This window comes from Mesoplodon densirostris, chromosome 16, assembly GCF_025265405.1.
Source record: "Mesoplodon densirostris isolate mMesDen1 chromosome 16, mMesDen1 primary haplotype, whole genome shotgun sequence".
NCBI lineage: Eukaryota > Metazoa > Chordata > Mammalia > Artiodactyla > Ziphiidae > Mesoplodon > Mesoplodon densirostris.
Window position 1 is genome coordinate 66,394,043 of NC_082676.1, and position 20,452 is coordinate 66,414,494.

At 46.0% G+C, this 20,452-nt stretch overlaps 1 protein-coding gene across 2 annotated transcripts in view; it reads left to right on the plus strand.

Annotated features, from left to right (window-relative positions):
• The first annotated feature begins 945 nt into the window (after positions 1–945).
• The window catches only part of LMF1 (lipase maturation factor 1), a 90,087-nt gene continuing 70,580 nt past the window's right edge, over positions 946–20,452 (plus strand). The window contains exons 1-2 of one of the 2 annotated variants that reach the window (XM_060119891.1): positions 946–1,138; positions 19,281–19,590. In XM_060119891.1, coding sequence (XP_059975874.1) covers positions 946–1,138; positions 19,281–19,590 — 503 coding nt within the window. Of the gene's footprint in view, positions 1,139–19,280; positions 19,591–20,452 lie in introns of those variants that run through there. The other variant, XM_060119890.1, reaches the window with a different exon arrangement.

Consider the following 20,452-nt stretch of genomic DNA (forward strand, 5'->3'; position numbering starts at 1 on the left):
TCCTGTATCCTCAGAATGTAGGGTTGCTTGTGTCCTCACTGGGGTTATGCTTGGGTCATTGGTCAGTAAGCTCTTCCCTACTCTGAATCCTCAGCCCACCACTCTCCCCTGCGGCTGGAGGTCCAGTCTTGAGGGCCAATAGGAGCGCTGACCATCTAAGGGGACTTTGCTGTCCTGTGCAGAGATGTTGTGGGGTTGGTGGGGGGTAAAGGGGAAGAAAGCTGGAGGGTCTGAATTTTAGGGCCCAGCCACTGCCTGCACTGTCCCTCACTAGCTGTGTGATCATCACCCCAGCACCCTCCTCAGACAGCAGAGATGGGGAGTTGGGAGGGGACAGCTGTGAGGTACTGGTCCACACCCCCCCCCCGCCCCGTTCAGGCGGTGGCAGCCTGGAGCCCTGGGGTGAAGCTGCTGCTCTGGCCTTTCCTCTGCAGGAATGCGAGTCCATACACAGCCAGGGCGTGCAGCAGGAGCGCAGTACCCTCCAGGGTCCTTGGCTGCCCACATCTCAGCCGCCCTGGACGCGGAGAAGGCCTGTGATCTGATACGTGCTTTCCAATAATCTCTTTCACATTGCATTTCTGCTTCTGAAGTGCCATCCGTCCCTCTCCAGTGTGAGGGTCCAGGAAGGTAGGCGCCTAGGTAGGGGAGGGCACTGGGGGCCTCTGCAACTCTGGCTAATTCAATGAATGAATGAGCGAGTGAATGAATGAGTGAGTGGGTAAAGCCTGCTCCAGGTGGGGCGACGCGCCGTTCTCCACGAACCCACCCCCTTACTCTCACGGCTGCAGCGCCCCGAGCGACCTGCGGGGAGCGCGCGCGGTATCAGGCCGGGTCCTCGCTCCCCGTGCATGGGCGTGGCTGGCCGGAGTTGGTCGGACATCCAAGTGTGGGCGGGGTCTCTGGGCGTGGGCGGGGCATTTCAGCGCGCGGCGCTTCTCGCGCATGCGCTTCGACGCCCCGGCGATGGCGGCGCCTGAGGAACCCTTGAGGAGGCGGAAGGCCGGGGCCGCGGGCCCGGCGCCTGAATCTCCGCCTGGGCCGGGGCGCGACCCCGCGGGCTGCCCAGCCCGCCTCCGCGCGGGCACCTTCTGGCTGACCAGGATCGTGCTCCTGAAGGCCCTCGCTTTCGTTTACTGTGAGTCCGCGGGGCCAGGCGCCCCAGTGTGGCCCCTCCGCTCGCGCCCTGCCCCCCACCCTCAGGCCCACCCCCAAGCGGGTTCGCGGCCGAGCCTCGGCCCTGCGCGCCCCTCTGTCCTGCAGGTCCGGGGGGCCCCACGCCGACCCCGCGCTGACCAGGAGCTCGTGAGGCGGTGACTCCCCTTTGCCGCCTGCAGGTCCCACGAGCTGCGGCCCCGCCGCCCTCCCCGCCGCTCCGCAGCTTTGAGGCCTGAGCAGCAGGTGCGGCCTCACCTGCAGGATTCTGTGCGAGCCAGGTTTGACCAGGCGGAGAACCGCGCGGTCTGCCCCAGTCTTCCTCTCTCCCTCCCCTCGCCCCAGGCCGCCCCCCAGAACACCCGGACGCCCCCCCTCCGCGCGCGCGCGGAGTGCACATCCCCCGACCCCGATCCCCACGCCTGGAGGGGCGCAAACGCCCTGAGCCGAGCAACGGTGCCTGAAGCCAAACTGGGCTTCTCAGACAAACGTGGCAGTGCGGGGGCCAGTGGGGTTGGGGCACAGCCCCCGGCTGAGATGGCCTGGGGCCAGTGGGCAGTCCCCCTTCTAGAGGGTTCCGGAGGGCGCTGGTACCCGGCGGGCCGGCCGGGATTGCCCGCCGCGGGCACCGGCCGTCCCAGCGTCATTTCTGAGTCTTCAGAACATGCGTTTCAAGGGGGTGGAAATGCCGCGCTTTGCACAGCGACCGTCATGACACACTGAGCGGGGCGCCGCGGGGACCAGGGCCCGGCGCGCGGTGAGGCTCAGTGTGCGGCGCTGGGGGATCAGCTACGACTCTCGTGCGCTCTAAGTTACTGTAGAAAATACTTCTTGCCAGTATTGCTTTATTCTCCACGGGATAAGGCATTCTAAACGTTTGAGCTGTCACTTAGCAAAAGATGGAGTCAAGACAAAGTTAATCTGCGAGATTTTAACAGACCCTTAAACCGGCGCCATGACAGTGGAAAAACCCCGGTGGCTTCGCTCGCAGAGAGCACAGCTTATAAAAAACTCAGCTCGGCTTTCCAGTGTTAGGGGCTGCCTTTGATCTCCACAGGGATTCTCTGTTCGGTTCAGAAGGAAACGGTTTTGAACCAGTGGGTCAAGAAGATATTTTAAGGCCGGTGCTGAGCACAGAATGATTTGCTTTGGCAAATGCATTCCCCCACCATCTTTTCTCGCTATTTGGGGTAGAGTCAGTGTTTTTCAGCTGCACGAAGGAACCAGTTTACCATCTTCAGGGACGAGGGTCCCTGGCTGAGATGGCTCCGGCAAGTAGGCAGTCGCCCTGTATTGATTTCTTTCTGGAGGGTTCCAGATCTCCTGGGGACTGTGAGCTACCTCAGAGTTCCTTAAGTCCCAGGAATTTCCCACAATGCCACAGGCTGTCCACAGCTTTCACTTGATGTTGAGTGTTACAGTTGCCCTCATGGACTGCTGACCCCACCAGGAGGCTGAATAATGGACCCCTAGCCTATGCTTCCTTCACCCTCTGCACATCTAACAGAGTTCTTAGTGTCATTAGTCTACCTGTCTGTGCGACTCCCTGGGAGATCCTTGCAGCCAGGGTCGGTGTTTAATACCTCTGTCTTCTAGGAGCAGCTCCTGCTCCATAAAATTTCCTTGACGTTTTGCAGTCTTTATCATTGCTCTGTGCCACCATAGGATACTTTTCCAAATGTGTCCTCCCCCCTCCCCGGCTCGGCACCCCAGGCCCTGGGTGTGACACTCAGGTCAGAGACTGCCCACCCGAGAGGCCCCTGGTTCTCTCTGAGTTGTAGTTGTAATTCTTCAGATCTCGTGTCTTGTTTGGGGTTTATTCTCTCTCTTTACTGGAGCATATCCCAAAACAACTTTCCAAGAAAGTATACAGAGAAGGTGAACTTTCTGTGTCCTTCCTTGCACATGTAGAAATTGTCCACTTGCCTGGGTCTGTGGCTCTCAGAGCAGTTTTCCTCAGAACTTTGTGGTGTCAAGGGGTCTTTACACAATCTGACTCCTGCTCTTTTGCAGGTGACTAAAGGGAAACACTTTTATTTCTTCTGCTCACATGCTTCTGACACCAGATGTGGGTTTTTTCTCACACTGAGTAATCGTCTGATTGTCCAGACACCACGTGAGTGTCCTGCAAGTCAGTTCGTTCTGACCCTAACTGCCCAGCGTCCCCACAGCCTGAGGGCTCAGTCCCACGAGAAATCCCCCCCCCGCAGACGCCAATGAGAAGTCCAGGCCGTCACCTGTGCTTCTGACCAACCATATGTAAATTGGGGTTCCCACGACCCCCTCCTCGGGTTCCATAACTTGCCTGAATGGCTCACAGAACTCAGGGGAACACTTTGCTTATGTTACTGGTTTATCATAAAGGACATGACTCGGGAACAGCCAGATGGGAGAGATGCCCAGGGAAGGTGTGGGGAGGGGTGCAGAGCCCCCACGCCCTCCCCGGGAGCCACCCTCCCAGCACCTCCCTGAACCCCCTCCATTTGGGGTTTGTGTGGAGGCTGCATTACACAGGCAGGACTGATTAAATCCCTGGCTGTTGGAGATCAGCTGTGTCTCCAGCCCCTCCCTGTCCCGGGAGGTCAGAGGTCAGGAGTGGGGCTGAAATTTCCTCTGGCAACCAGCCCCCATCCTCCAAGAATCACCTCATTGGTATAAACCCAGGTAAGGTTGAAAGGGGCTTGTTATGAATAACAGATGCTCCTCTCACCTCATCACTCAGGAAATCCCTGGGGTTTTAGGAGCTTTGTGCCAGGAACCTGGACAAAGACCGAATAAATATTTCTTATGATATGACGGTACCACAGGGACCTTTTTTCCTCTCTGGGAGCTTTTCGAGTCTGCTGCCTTGCCATCCTGGCCCTGGTCCTCGTCATGTGATGGCGTGGCTCTGTGAGCTCCCTTCCTCGTTCCTTCGCAGGGCCCAGGTGAGCTCACTCAGACTTAAGACTCCTGCCCGAGTTCTGGACGAGCTTCTCTGGCCCTGCTCAGTCTGCTGACTCCAGGCGCCTGTCTGTCCAGACACCCCAGTGGGACCCAGATGTACCCCATTGGGGACCACCAACGCACGGAGGCTCCCAGCTCAGACCAGAGCCTGAAGCTAAACGAGGATCTGATGCAGAAGAAGGTGAGCTCCTCCCAGGCCCCGGGAATTGTGCCCTCATATGGGACCCACCACCGTGATGGCCAGGACCGTCTGAGTAACCGTATGTAGGTGACTGCCGCCATGGTGCTCTCCAGAAGGATCTGCAAGCACTGGAGTGAATGGAGGACTTTTTGACACATCAGCAAAATTATTTATCTCCCCAGTTTCATATGGTATCTTGGAGTCCCCGGGATAATATATCTTTTAAAATCCTACTTCAAAAAGATCTCACAGCTAGTTTCAGCCCAACTCTGATTCCTGGCTTTGCTAGCTTATGGTACTGTCCTTTTGGTTCAGATTTGCTGTGCAGTGTCATGCATGTGTCTTTCCTTGTTTACGTTACCTGTAGTGGAGTTTATTAGGTCTTTCCTCCCAGCTGCCAGTCACTGTTGGAGCGTCTGAGGTGAACCTAAACTGCACCCTCTAACAGCTGCAGCTTGTCTCACTCATGGTCAAGAGGTCTCACCTGGAGTCTGGTAGCTTAGCCTTGCGGCCAGTCCACACCCAGGCCCAGCACTGGCGCAGCCCAGCAGAACCACATGCACCTGCATTTGCTGAACTCTTAGGTGTTCTTTGGAAATTTTGAGGAAGAAAATGGAACCAAAAGAGTACTCGAATCTTGCTTCATTTTCTGTTGTTCTGAGCTTTCAGCGCTTCCAAGATTCACAGAAAGTTAGTTCTTCCCTCCAGGCCCCTCGATTGCTAATGAAACGCTCTGCTTGGTTTCACAAGCTTCTCCGTAAAATGCTTCCAGTTTGTTTAAGAAACAAACCTGCCCTACGTGTGAGCTCTCTACAGCACACGCCTTTAAAGAAAAAGTACTGGAGGTTATTTTTCTAAGGCCCAGAATTTAGCCACAGTCCATAAAACCACCCGTCAGAGAGTGACATTTCGGAGATGATTCTGTTTTAATTTTATAGCACTTTATCTGAAGGGGAGAGAAAACTAAATTTTTTCTTTTTGATTTATTAAAGAAAATATTTGCAGACATCCTTGATAATGCATATTAGGTGACCTGGTAACCTCTCCTAGGCCAGTCTGTGGGTTACCCCACCAGGGAGCAGCTGAGAGTCTCATGCCTGGGCCCTGTCTCCTTCCTTCCTAGAGCTGGGGGGAGGGGGTGTCTCCTTCCTTCCTAGAGCTGGGCAGGGGCTGTCTCCTCCTTTCCTAGACCTGTGGGGGGGGTGTCGCCTTCCTTCCTAGAGCTGGGCAGAGGGCTGACTCTTTCCTAGAGTGGGGTGGGGGCTGACTGAGCCTTTCTAAGTTTGGTTGTTTGGTTTAGCTTTGAGATCCTATCATTTTTAGAAAATATTTTTCTTTATTTAGTCATTTCTATAACAGGAGTGAAAAATGAATAGGTTTTTTCCTTCTGAAATTTAAACCCATTCTATTTTCATTTTTTCCTATAAAGTAGGAAGTTTCCTATGATGCTTGTCTTAGATTTACTTTTTTTTTTTTTTTAGTTAAGATGGTATGTTTTATGCTTTGTGTATTTTACCACAATTTAAAACTTTAAATTTTTTTAAATTAAAAATTGAAAATATCGTAAATGGGTGTTGAACTTTGTCAGAAGTTCTTTCTGCATCTGTTGAGATGATCATATGGTTTTTATTCTTCGATTTGTTAATGTGGTGTATCACATTGATTGATTTGCATATATTGAAGAATCCTTGCATCCCTGGGATGAATCCCACTTGATCAGGGTGTATGATCCTTTTAATATGTTGTTGGTAGATTTACTTTTAACTAGTGAGACCAAATCTCATTTTTCTTTCATGGCATTGGACTGTGGTTGTGGGGAGGGAGGATGTCCAGCTGTTCAGCCATTGCTAATTAGGTCCCCATGTAGTCTGAGTCGGGAGAGACAGGCTCCACCTGGGTGCATGTGTATGGATGTGCACAGACACGGCCAGGGCTGGGTGGGCACCACTGTGGGGGTGGCCTCCACGTTATCAGGAAAGTCGGTGGCATGTGGACTTGGGCAGCTTTTGCCCAGTGATGGAGGCAGCAGGAGGGGTGCGAGGAGAAGACCAGGGGAGCCCTCCCTGCTGACCCTCTGGTGTCCAGTGCTCTGTCTTTATTCCTGACATCCTGGACATCTGCTGTCATGGAGGGATCAGGTCTCAGTTTTCTTCCTGCAGTTACAATGAGCCGCACGAAGTATTCAAGAAACATTTGCCTTTAAAAACAAAACAAAACTATTAACCAAACTCCAGACCTTACTGGTTTTCCACCGGCACCCCTTCCCGTCCGGTGTCCCCGCACTGTGTTAGCCATCATGGCTCCTCTGTCCCCTCTGGTCTGCTGCAGTCTCTGGACTTCCCTGGCTCTTCATGACCTTGACAGTTTTGAGCATGTCTGGTCATGTGTTTGGTAGAATGTCCCTCAAATTGGGCTTGTCTGATGTCTTCTCGTGACTGGACAGGTTGTGGGTTTGGGGAGAATCCCACAGAGGAGAGGTGCCCTTTGCATCACAGATGATACTGACCTGGATCACCTGGTTGGGGTGTGTCTGCCAGGTATCTCCTCTGTCAAGTTCTCCTTTTTCCGTCCATTCTCTGTCCTCTGGAACCCAGTCATGGGGTCCAGTCCATGCTCCAGGGACCCCCCGAGGGGGCATCTCCACATGTTATTTGGATCTCCTCTGTAAGGAATTTATTTGACAATTGTCATATTTGTTTACACTGTGGGTTGTGGTCCAGCCGTGTTACTTGTGGTATCAAATTGTCTGGCTCTGGTCAGTGGTGGTTCTTCCCAGTTGTCTCCTGTATCCCTGTGACATGCCTCCATTCTTTATTTTTCGAGAGTTCCTTACTTTGTGGTACTACAGGATGCTGCAGGCTCCTCTCATTTCCCAGCCCTAAAACCAGCCATTTCTCCAGGAGCCCTCGTTCCTTTTATTGGAGAGTGTTGTTAGGAACCCAGATCTGGGTGCTGTGCTGAGAGTGCCCATTGCTACTGGGGTGTCACTGCTTCCAGACTCTTAGCAAACAGAGCTAGGTTACAAATGTGGGTGTGCTCACTCACATATGGTCATTTCTCTGCATTTCCATTTGAATGTATATTAGGGTAAACATGAATTCTCATTGGCACCTCCGATTCTCATCCAGTACGTGGGGTGGGGTGTGTGTTGGCCTTCCCTTCTTGCTTATCTGGAACCTCCTTCTTCACTAGTGAGAAATCTTGCCCCACCATCTCCCATGGTTTATTTGCTTAACCCCAATGCACATGCAAAACAGTCTTAGAATTGTTTGCCTACCCCCAGTTAGACTTCGGTGTTTCTATACAGTTACTTTTGTCTTTGTCCTTAGTTTTTACTCAGAACAATTTCCAAAGTTTCTTAGGCCAGCCCTCCCTCTTTCCTTGCATTCAGTGTGGCCGAGTTATACTTTTGTGATAGAGTTTGATTCATTTGTCACAGTCTGCATTCCATCCTGGCATCCCCTGACCTCCTGGCTAGGTTGTTTTGATAGTTTATATACATTAAAGTTCATCTTTTATGATGTACAATTATGGGTTTTGACAAATGCATAGTTATCCATCACTCTAGTACTGTACCAGAATAGTTACATCTCTTGAAAATTCCCCTGTCCACGTAATCGGCTTCCCCCCGCAGCCCCTGGCATGCTCTGGTCTGTGTTCTGCCCCATGGTTTTGTCTTTTCCAGTGTGTCAGATGAATGGAATCCTACAGTGTGTAGCCTTTGGGTCTGGGTTCCTTTACTTAGTAAAATGTACTTGAGGTCTTTCCATGCTGTTGAGTGAATCAACATTCCGTTGATATTCTCTCTGAATATCATACCGTTTTATGAACGCACCACAGTTTTTATCCATTCAAGCTCTGAGGGACATCTATGTTGTTTCCAGTTTTAGCAATTATGAACAAAGCTCCTGTAAACATTTGCATGCAGGCTTTTGTGTAAATGTACGTTCTCAGTTCACTTGGGTGCACATGTAAGAGTATAATTGCTGGATCATATGGTAAATCTATGTTTAACTTTATAAGAAACTGCCAAACTGTCCTCCAGAGTGACTGTACCATTTGCATCCTACCAGCAATGAATGAGAGTTCCTCTTTTTCTGAATCCTCTGGAGCATTCGGTATTTTCAGTTTTTTGGATTTTGGCTGTTATGATAGGTGTGTGGTGATACTGCATTGCGTTGTTTTTTTTTAAGTTTTTAAAAATTTTTATTTATTTTATTTATTTATTTTTGACTGCGTTGGGTCTTTGTTGCTGCACGTGGGCTTTCTCTAGTTGCGGTGAGCAGGGGCTACTCTTCGTTGTGATACGCAAGCTTCTCATTGCGGTGGCTTCTCTTGTTGCAGAGCACCACAGGCTCTAGGCGCGTGGGCTTCAGTAGTTGTGGCTCGCGGGCTCTAGAGCGCAGGCTCAGTAGTTGTGGCTCCCCGGCTTAGTTGCTCTGCGGCATGTGGGATCTTCCCGAACCAGGGCACGAACCCGTGTCCCCTGCATTGGCAGGCGGATTCTTAACCACAGCACCACCAGGGAAGCCCCTGCATTGCAGTTTTAATTGGCGTTTCCCCACTAACAAATGATATTAAGCATCTTTTCATGTGCTTATTTGCCATCTGTGTATCTTCTTTGTGTGAAGCAGATGACTTTCAGTATCTGTTCAGATCTTTTGCCCTTTAAAAAACTGGGTGGTTTGTTTTCTTGTTGTTGAGTTTTAATGATACTTTATTCTGGATGCAAGTCCTTTATCAAATATGTGATGTGCAGGTATTTTTCCCAGTCTGTGGCTTGTCTTTTCGTTCTCTTAAAAATGTCTTTTACAGAGCAAAAGTTTTTCATTTGATAAAGTAGAATTTATCAGTTTTTTCTTTCATGGATCATGCTTTGGGTGTTGTATCTAAAAACTCATTGCCAAACCCAAGTCACATAGATTTTCTTCTATATTTATTTTAGAAGTTCCATACTTCTATGTTTTACATTTAGGTCTCTGGTCCTTTTTGAATAAATTTTTGTACAAAGTGTGAGTTATGTGTCAAGGTTCATTTTTTTTTGCATATGACGTCTAGTTGTTCCAGCACCGCTTGTTGAAAATACTGTCTTTCTCTGTAATTGTCTTTGCACCCTTGTCAGAAATCAGTTGACTGTCTTTGTGTAGGTCTACTTCTGGGCTCTCTAGTCTCCCATTGATTTGCGTGTCTGTACTTTTGCTAATACCACACTGTCTTCATTACTGTAGCTTTGTAGTAAGTCTTGAAATTGGGTAAAATGAGTCCTCGAACTTTGTTCGTTATCGGAATTATTTTGGCTATCCTAGTTCCTTTGCTCTTACATATACATTTTAGAATCAGCTTGTCAATATCTATGGAAAAGCTTACTGGATGTTTTGATTGAGATTGCATTGAATCTATAGATCAAATTGGGGAGAACTGACATCTTAATAATGCTGACTCTTCTTCCAGTTCATGAACACATGAATATTTCCATTTATTTTGATCTTCTTTGATTTCTCTCATCATGTTTTGTAGTTTCCCACGTACGGATTCTGCATATATTTTGTTAGTTTTTTATCTAGGCACCTCTTTTATTTATTTATTTATTTATTTATTTATTTATTTATTTTTGCGGTACGCAGGCCTCTCACTGTTGTGGCCTCTCCCGTTGCGGAGCACAGGCTCCGGACGTGCAGGCCCAGCAGCCATGGCTCATGGGCCCAGCCGCTCCGCGGCATGTGGGATCTTCCCGGACCGGGGCACAAACCCGTGTCCCCTGCATCGGCAGGCGGACTCTCAACCACTGTGCCACCAGGGAAGCCCTAGGCACTTTTTTTGGTGGCTGTTGTAATATTTAAACGTTCAGCTTACAATTGTTCATTGATGATATATAGGAATATAATTGACTTTTGTATATTGGTCTTGTATTCTGTGACCTTCTTAAACTCACTTATTAGTGCCATGAGGGCTTTTTTTTTCTTCTTTTTCTTTCTTTTTTGTTGATTCTTTGGGATTTTCTACATAGGCAGTCTATTAATAGAGGTAGTTTCATTTCTTCCTTTCTAACCTATATACCTTTATTTCTTATACTTGCCTCATTGCACTAGCTAGGATTTCCTAGTGTTGAATATGAGTAATAAGAGAAGAGATAGTCTTGCTTTGTTCCAAATCTTCAGGGGAAAGTATTTAGTCATTAATCTTTAAGCATGATCTTGGCTGTAGGTTTTTCATAGTTACGTTTTATAGACTGATGAAGTACCCTTCTATTCCTAATTTGCTGAAAGTTTTTTTTACCATGAACAGATGAATTCTTTCATTTACTTTTTTGGGGGTCTATTGATACTATCTTATGGTTTTCTGATTTAGTTTGTTAGTGTGGTGATTTCATTGATTGTTTTTTTTTTTTTTTTTTTTTAATTTGGCTTCTTGGGTCTTAGTTGAGGCACTTGGGACGTTCCTTGCCTCGTGCAGGATATTTAGTTGCGGCATGCAGAATCTTTTAGTTGTGGCATGTGGGATCTTTTAGTTGCAGTATGCAGGATCTTTAGTTGCGGCATGTGAACTCTTAGTTGCAGCATGTGGGATCTAGTTCTCCGACCAGGGACAGAACCTAGGCCCCCTGCATTGGGAGTGCAGAGACTTGGCCATTGGACCACCAGGGAAGTCCCCATGGATAGTTTTTTTTTTTAAGTTATAAATAAAAGTAAAATAAGGTGTATTTTATTTTTAATTTTTTTTTACATCTTTATTGGAATATAATTGCTTCACAATGGTGTGTTAGTTTCTGCTTTATAACAAAGTGAATCAGTTATACATATACATATGTTCCCATATCTCTTCCCTCTTGTGTTTCCCTCCCTCCCACGCTCCCTATCCCACCCCTCTAGGTGTTCACAAAGCACCGAGCTGATCTCACTGTGCTATGCGGCTGCTTCCCAGTAGCTATCTGTTTTACGTTTGGTAGTGGATATATGTCCATGCCACTCTCTCACTTTGTCACAGCTTGCCTTTCCCCCTCCCCATATCCTCAAGTCCATTCTATAGTAGGTCTGTGTCTTTATTCCCGTCTTACCCCTAGGTTCTTCATGACATTTTTTTTTTCTTAGATTCCATATATATGTGTTAGCATACGGTGTTTGTCTTTCTCTTTCTGACTTACTTCACTCTGTATGACAGACTCTAGGTCCATCCACCTCACTACAAATAACTCAATTTCATTTCTTTTTATGGCTGAGTGATATTCCATTTTATATATGTGCCACATCTTCTTTATCCATTCATCCGATGGTGGACACTTAGGTTGCTTCCATGTCCTGGCTATTGTAAATAGAGCTGCAATGAACATTTTGGTACATGACTCTTTCTGAATTATGGTTTTCTCAGAGTATATGCCCAGTAGTGGGATTGCTGGGTCATATGGTAGTTCTATTTGTAGTTTTTTAAGGAACCTTCATACTGTTCTCCATAGTGGCTGTACCAATTCACATTCCCACCAGCAGTGCAAGAGTGTTCCCTTTTCTCCACACCCTCTCCAGCATTTGTTGTTTCTAGATTTTCTGATGATGGCCATTCTGACTGGTGTGAGATGATATCTCATTGTAGTTTTGATTTGCATTTCTCTAATGATTAATGATGTTGAGCATTCTTTCATGTGTTTGTTGGCAATCTATCTTCTTTGGAGAAATGTCTATTTAGGTCTTCTGCCCATTTTTGGATTGGGTTTTTTGTTTTTTTGATATTGAGCTGCATGAGCGGCTTGTAAATTTTGGAGATTAATCCTTTGTCAGTTGCTTCATTGGCAAATATTTTCTCCCATAGTGAGGGTTGTCTTTTCGTCTTGTTTATGGTTTCCTTTGCTGTGCAAAAGCTTTTAAATTACATTAGGTCCCATTTGTTTATTTTTGTTTTTATTTCCATTTCTCTAGGAGGTGGGGCAAAAAGATCTTGCTGTGATTTATGTCATAGAGTTGTTCTGCCTATGTTATGTCATAGAGTTCTGCCTATGTTTTCCTCTAAGAGTTTGATAGTTTCTGGCCTTACATTTAGGTCTTTAATCCATTTTGAGCTTATTTTTGTGTATGGTGTTAGGGTGTGTTCTAATCTCATACTTTTACATGTAGCTGTCCCGTTTTCCCAGTACCACTTATTGAAGAGGCTGTCCTTTCTCCACTGTACATTCCTGCCTCCTTTATCAAAGGTAAGGTGACCATATGTGCGTGGGTTTATCTCTGAGCTTTCTATCCTGTTCCATTGATCTATATTTCTGTTTTTGTGCCAGTACCATACTGTCTTGATTACTGTAGCTTTGTAGTATAGTCTGAAGTCAGGGAGCCCGATTCCTCCAGCTCCGTTTTTCATTCTCAAGAGTGCTTTGGCTATTCGGGGTCTTTTGTGTTTCCATACAAATTGTGAAATTTTTTGTTCTGGTTCTGTGAGAAATGCCAGTGGTAGTTTGATAGGGATTGCATTGAATCTGTAGATTGCTTTGAGTAGTAGAGTCATTTTCACAATGTTGATTCTTCCAATCCAAGAACATGGTATATCTCTCCATCTGTTTGTATCATCTTTAGTTTCTTTCATCAGAGTCTTATAGTTTTCTGCATACAGGTCTTTTGTCTCCTTAGGTAGGTTTATTCCTAGATATTTTATTCTTTTTGTTGCAATGGTAAATGGGAGTGTTTTCCTAATTTCACTTTCAGATTTTTCATCATTAGTGTATAGGAATGCCAGAGATTTCTGTGCATTAATTTTGTAACCTGCTACTTTACCCAATTCATTGATTAGCTCTAGTAGTTTTCTGGTAGCATCTTTAGGATTCTCTATGTATAGTATCATGTTATCTGCAAACAGTGACAACTTTACTTCTTCTTTTCCAATTTGGATTCCTTTTATTTCCTTTTCTTCTCTGATTGCTGTGGCTAAAACTTCCAAAACTATGTTGAATAAGAGTGGTGAGAGTGGGCAACCTTGTCTTGTTCCTGATCTTAGTGGAAATGGTTTCAGTTTTTCACCATTGAGGACGATGTTGGCTGTGGGTTTGTCATATATGGCCTTTATTATGTTGAGGAAAGTTCCCTCTATGCCTACTTTCTGCAGGGTTTTTATCATAAATTGGTGTTGAATTTTGTCGAAAGCTTTCTCTGCATCTATTGAGATGATCATATGGTTTTTCTCCTTCAATTTGTTAATATAGTGTATCACATTGATTGATTTGCGTATATCGAAGAATCCTTGCATTCCTGGAATAAACCCTACTTGATCATAGTGTATGATCCTTTTAATGTGCTGTTGGATTCTGTTTGTTAGTATTTTGTTGAGGATTTTTGCCTCTATGTTCATCAGTGATATTGGCCTATAGTTTTCTTTCTTTGTGACATCCTTCTCTGGTTTTGGTATCAGGGTGATGGTGGCCTCGTAGAATGAGTTTGGGAGTGTTCCTCCCTCTGCTATATTTTGGAAGAGTTTGAGAAGGATAGATGTTAGCTCTTCTCTAAATGTTTGATAGAATTCGCCTGTGAAGCCATCTGGTCCTGGGCTTTTGTTTGTTGGAAGATTTTTAATCACAGTTTCAATTTCAGTGCTTGTGATTGGTCTGTTCATATTTTCTATTTCTTCCTGATTCAGTCTTGGCAGGTTGTGCATTTCTTTTTTTTAATTAAATTTATTTATTTATTTATTTATTTATGGCTGTGTTGGGTCTTTGTTGCTACATGCGGGCTTTCTCTAGTTGCAGCAAGTGGGGGCTACTGTTCATTTCGGTGCGTGGGCTTCTCATTGTGGTGGCTTCTCTTGTTGTGGAGCACAGGCTCTAGGTGCGCGGGCTCCAGAGCGCAGGCTCAGTAGTTGTGGCACACGGGCTTAGTTGCTCCGCGGCATGTGGGATCTTCCCGGACCAGGGCTCAAACCCGCGTCCCCTGCATTGACAGGCAGATTCTTAACCACTGCGCCACCAGGGAAGTCCAGGTTGTGCATTTCTAAGAATTTGTCCATTTCTTCCAGGTTGTCCATTTTATTGGCATAGAGTTGCTTGTAGTAATCTCTCATGATCTTTTGTATTTCTGCAGTGTCAGTTGTTACTTCTCCTTTTTCATTTCTAATTCTATTGATTTGAGTCTTCTCCCTTTTTTTCTTGATGAGTCTGGCTAATGGTTTATCAATTTTGTTTATCTTCTCAAAGAACCAGCTTTTAGTTTTATTGATCTTTGCTATCGTTTCTTTCATTTTTTTTTCATTTATTTCTGATCTGATCTTTGTGATTTCTTTCCTTCTGCTAACTTTTGGGTTTTTTATTCTTCTTTCTCTAATTGCTTTAGGTGCAAGGTTAGGTTGTTTATTCGAGATGTTTCCTGTTTCTTAAGGTAGGATTGTATTGCTATAAACTTCCCTCTTAGAACTGCTTTTGCTGCATCCCATAGGTTTTGGGTTGTCGTGTCTCCATTGTCATTTGCTTCTAGGTATTTTTTGATTTCCTCTTTGATTTCTTCAGTGATCACTTCATTATTAAGTAGTGTATTGTTTAGACTCCATGTGTTTGTATTTTTTACAGATCTTTTCCTGTAATTGATATCTAGTCTCACAGCATTGTAGTCAGAAAAGATACTTGATACAATTTCAATTTTCTTAAATTTACCAAGGCTTGATTTGTGACCCAAGATATGATCTATCCTGGAGAATGTTCCATGAGCACTTGAGAAAAATGTGTATTCTGTTGTTTTTGGATGGACTGTCCTATAAATATCAATTAAGTCCATCTTGTTTAATGTATCATTTAAAGCTTGTGTTTCCTTATTTATTTTCATTTTGGATGATTTGTCCATTGGTGAAAGTGGGGTGTTAAAGTCCCCTACTATGAATGTGTTACTGTCGATTTCCCCTTTTATGGCTGTTAGTATTTGCCTTATGTATTGAAGTGCTCCTTTGTTTGGTGCATAAATATTTACAATTGTTATATCTTCTTGTTGGATCAATCCCTTGATCATTATGTAGTGTCCTTCTTTGTCTCTTGTAATAGTCTTTATTTTAAGTCTATTTTGTCTGATATGAGAATTGCTACTCCAGCTTTCTTTTGGTTTCCATTTGCATGGAATATCTTTTTCCATCCCCTCACTTTCAGTCTGTATGTGTCCCTAGGTCTGAAGTGGGTCTCTTGTAGACAGCATATATATGGGTCTTGTTTTTGTATCCATTCAGCCAGTCTGTGTCTTTTGGTGGGAGCATTTAATCCATTTACATTTAAGGTAATTATCGATATGTATGTTCCTATTCCCATTTTCTTAATTATTTTGGGTTTGTTATTGTAGGTCTTTTCCTTCTCTTGTGTTTCTTGCCTAGAGAAGTTCCTTTAGCATTTGTTGTAAAGCTGGTTTGGTGGTGCTGAACTCTCTCAGCTTTTTTGCTTGTCTGTAAAGGTTTTAATTTCTCCATCAAATCTGAATGAGATCCTTGCTGGGTAGAGTAATCTTAGTTGTAGGTTTTTATCCTTCATCACTTTAAATATGTCCTGCCACTCCCTTCTGGCTTGCAGAGTTTCTGCTGAAAGATCAGCTGTTAACCTTATAGGGATTCCCTTGTGTGTTATTTGTTGTTTTTCCCTTGCTGCTTTTAATATGTTTTCTTTGTATTTAATTTTTGACAGTTTGATTAGTATGTGTCTTGGCGTGTTTCTCCTTGGATTTATCCTGTATGGGACTCTGTGCTTCCTGGACTTGATTAACTATTTCCTTTCCCATATTAGGGAAGTTTTCAACTATAATCTCTTCAAATATTTTCTTAATCCCTTACTTTTTCTCTTCTTCTTCTGGGACCCCTATAATTCGAATGTTGGTGCGTTTAATGTTGCCCCAGAGGTCTCTGAGACTGTCCTCAGTTCTTTTCATTTTTTCTTTATTCTGCTGTGCAGCAGTTATTTCCACTATTTTATCTTCCAGGTCACTTATCTGTTCTTCTGCCTCAGTTATTCTGCTATTGATCCCTTCTAGAGTATTTTTAATTTCATTTATTGTGTTGTTCATCGTTGCTTGTTTCCTCTTTAGTTCTTCTAGGTCCTTGTTAAATGTTTCTTGCATTTTCTCTATTCTATTTCCAAGATTTTGGATCATCTTTACTATCATTATTCTGAATTCTTTTTCAGGTAGACTGCCTATTTCCTCTTCATTTGTTAGGTCTGGTGGGTTTTTATCTTGCTCCTTCATCTGCTATGTGTTTTTCTGTCTTCTCATTTTGCTTATCTTCCTGTGTTTGGGGTCTCCTTTTTGCAGGCTGCAGGTTCGTAGTTCCTGTTGTTTTTGGTGTCTGTCCCCAGTGGCTAAAGTTGGTTCAGTGAGTTGTGTAGGCTTCCTGGTGGAGGGCACTAGTGCCTGTGTTCTGGTGGATGAGGCTGGATCTTGTCTTTCTGGTGGGCAGGTCCACATCTGGTGGTGTGTTTTGGGGTGTCTGTGGCCTTACTATGATTTTAGGCAGCCTCTCTGCTAATGGGTGGGGTTGTGTTCCTGTCTTGCTAGTTGTTTGGCATAGGGTGTCCAGCACTGTAGCTTGCTGGTCGTTGAGTGAAGCTGGGTGTTGGTGTTGAGATGGAGATCTCTGGGAGATTTTCGCCATTTGATATTACGTGGAGCTGGGAAGTCTCTTGCGGACCAGTGTCCTGAAGTTGGCTCTCCCATCTCAGAGGAACAGCACTGACTCCTGGCTGCAGCACCAAGAGCCTTTCATCCACACAGCTCAGAATAAAAGGGAGAAAAAGTAGAAAGAAAGAGAGAAAGAGAGAGAGAGAGAGAGAGAAGATAAAATAAAATAAAATAAAGTAAGATAAAATAAAGTTATTAACATAAAAAATTATTATTAAGAAAAAAATTTTTTAAGTTAAAAAAAAAAACAAAAAACGGACAGACAGAACCCTAGGACAAATGGTGAAAGCAAAGCTGTACAGACAAAATCTCACACAGAAGCATACACATACATACTCACAAAAAGAGAAAAAGGGGAAAAAATAATAAATCTTGCTCTCAAAGTCCACCTCCTCAATTTGGGATGATTTGTTGTTTAGTCAGGTATTCCAGGGATGCAGGGTACATCAAGTTGATTGTGGAGATTTAATCTGCTGCTCCTGAGGCTGCTGGGAGAAATTTCCCTTTCTCTTCTTTGTTCACACAGCTCCCGGGGCCCAGCTTTGGATTTGGCCCCGCCTCTGCGTGTAGGTCGCCAGAGGGAGTCTGTTCTTCGCTCAGACAGGACGGGGTTAAAGGAGCAGCTGATTCCAGGGCCTTGGCTCACTCAGGCTGGGGGGAGGGAGGGGCACAGAGTGCGGGGGGAGCCTGTGGCGGCAGAGGCCGACAGGACGTTGCACCAGCCTGAGGCGCGCCGTGCGTTCTCCCAGGGAAGTTGTCCCTGGATCCCTGGACCCTGGCAGTGGCAGGCTGCATAGGCTCCCTGGAAGGGAGGTGTGGATAGTGACCTGTGCTCGCACACAGCCTTCTTGGTGGCGGCAGCAGTAGCCTTAGTGTCTCATGCCCGTCTCTGGGGTCCACACTGTTAACCGCGGCTCGCGCCCGTCTCTGGAGCTCCTTTAAGCAGCACTCTTAATCCCCTCTCCTTGCACGCCAGGAAACAAAGAGGGAAGAAAACGTCTCTTGCCTCTTCAGCAGGTCCAGACTTTTCCCCGGACTCCCTCCTGGCTAGCCGTGGTGCACTAACCCCTTCAGGCTGTGTTCACGCCGCCAGTCCTCTCCCTGTGATCTGACCGAAGCCCGAGCCTTAGCTCCCAGCCCCTGCCCGCTCCAGCGGGTGAGCAGACAAGACTCTCAGGCTGGTGAGTGCTGGTCGGCACCAATCCTCTGTGAGGGAATCTCTCCGCTTTGCCCTCTGCACCCCTGTTGCTGTGCTCTCCTCCGCGGCTCCGAAGCTTACCACCTCCGCCATCCACAGTCTCCGCCCGCGAAGGGGCTTCTAGTGTGTGGAAACCTTTCCTCCTTCACAGCTCTTTCCCACTGGTGCAGGTCCCATCCCTATTCTTTTGTCTCTGTTTATTCTTTTTTCTTTTGCCCTACCCAGGTATGTGGGGAGTTTCTTGCCTTTTGGGAGGTCTGAGGTCTTCTGTCAGTGTTCAGTGGGTGTTCTGTAGGATTTGTTCCACGTGTAGATGTATTTCTGATGTATCTGTGGGGAAGAAGGTGATCTCTGCCCATGGATAGTTTTTTGAGGGTTGAACCAGCCTTGCATTTCTGAGATGAAGTTGGCTGGTTGGGATGTATTATCTTTTGTGAGTTTTGGTAGTTTGCGTCTTTCAACTAATTCTCCTATTTCATCTAAGTTGTCAAACTTAAGATCTTAGAGAGATGTATAGTATTCCTGTATTATCTTTTTACACCTGTGGGATCTGTAGCAGTGTTCTTTTTTGATCCCAGATATTGGTGTCTTCTTTCCTTTCCTTGGTTAGTCTGACTAGAGTTCTAACAATTATATTGATTTTATTGAAGAACCAACTTTTGGTTTTATTGATTTTCTCTATTTTTTCCCTGTTCTCAATTTCATTGATTTCACCTCTTTTTAAAAATGTCTTTTCTGATGCTTGTTTTGTATATAATTTACTCTTTTTTCTGATTTCTTAAAGTAGAAGTTTAGATTTGAGGCCTTTCTATTTTTCTAACATGAGTGTTTTACTGTAAATTTTCTTTAAGCAAAGTTCATTCTGGGATAGTTAACTAACCATTTTATGTAATCAGGCACATATTTTATATAAATGTGTGTATTTTATATACACGTATACATTGTGTATAAGTTGATACAACACACATAGCTATGTGTACATACACATACATTGTGACTTCTCCAGGTTGGATCTTCTAATATCTCTCCCAAGATTTTGTGAAATACTCAGACCCCTTGAGTCCACGGTTTGATTCCAAACCACTGGTCAGACTCTGCCTCATCTTCTTGCCTAGCCAAGGCCCTGCACATCTGAAAAGTATCTACAGAAGGCTGTGTTCTTGTTCACGTTCCTTTTGTCTTCTTTTCCTTCCAGTTGTGGCATTCTTGGTGGCCTTCCATCAGAACAAGCAGCTGATTGGAGACAGGGGACTGCTGCCCTGCAGAGTGTACCTGAGGAGTGTGCAGCAGCACTTCCGTGGGCAAGTCAGCTGGGAGACCGTGAGCTACGCCCCCACCGTCCTCTGGCTGCTGGACTGGTCTCACATGGACTTCAACCTGGACATGCTGGCTCTTCTCGGGCTGGGCATCTCCTCTTTCATCCTGGTCTCCGGCTGTGCCAATATGGTTCTCATGGCTGCTCTCTGGATCCTCTACATGTCCCTGGTCAATGTGGGGCAGATCTGGTAAGAGGGAAGGACGGGGCACCTATAACGCAGGCGCGTGGTAACTCAGGGTTCTAGGGGTGTTACCCCTCAGAGCCCAACGAGGCCTCCTGGTCACAGGAGCAAGCAAGTGAGCTTACTTCTTACGTTAATTTGGAAAATATCACCCTTTTAATTAGGCTGTGGTAGACCCTGCTGGTCGCATTCAACCCAAATCCAGGAGCTTCCTTATTTGGGTGTAATTGCAATTCTGTTGGGAGTGTCATGGCCACACCTGAGATAGCATTGCCAGCCTCTTGTCCTGGGGGGCCGTGAGACGGAAGTGGAAGCTGCTGGGTGGGCTGCTGGGAACGCTCTAGTGGTGGGGCTTGATTTGGGGGCTTACTCCTCTGCTCCTGCCCCCACCTGCTCCTTCCTTGTTCAAGAGGAACTGGTGCCAGTGGTCACAGTTCAGGCCAGCCCTGCTGGGGGGAATAGGCTCCAGTGCCAGCCAGGTCAGAGGCAGCATTGGGCTCCATGGAGGGAGAGTCACATGGGAACACGGACGGGGGCATCAGTGCAGCGTGTGGCTTGGATAGGCTTGGAGGAGAATTGAGGGCCATGAAGTGCTGTGCCATGTTTGACAGTGGAGGAGGGGGTGCCACTCTTCTTCAAGTTCTGGGCTCCGGCCCTGGGGAAGAATCACCTACCAGAGGAAGCACAGAGGACTCTGTAAGAGAAGGTGAAGCCTTGAGAGAAAGCTCTGGGGTCAGGGCGGGTGTCTGTATAGACATGGAGGAAGTAGACAAGGGGGTGGTGTCTGCGTGGATGAGCAGGAAGTGGAGGAGGGGTGGTGTCTGTGTAGAGGAGCAGGAGGTTAAGCACCTCTGGGGCTCCTCCTGCC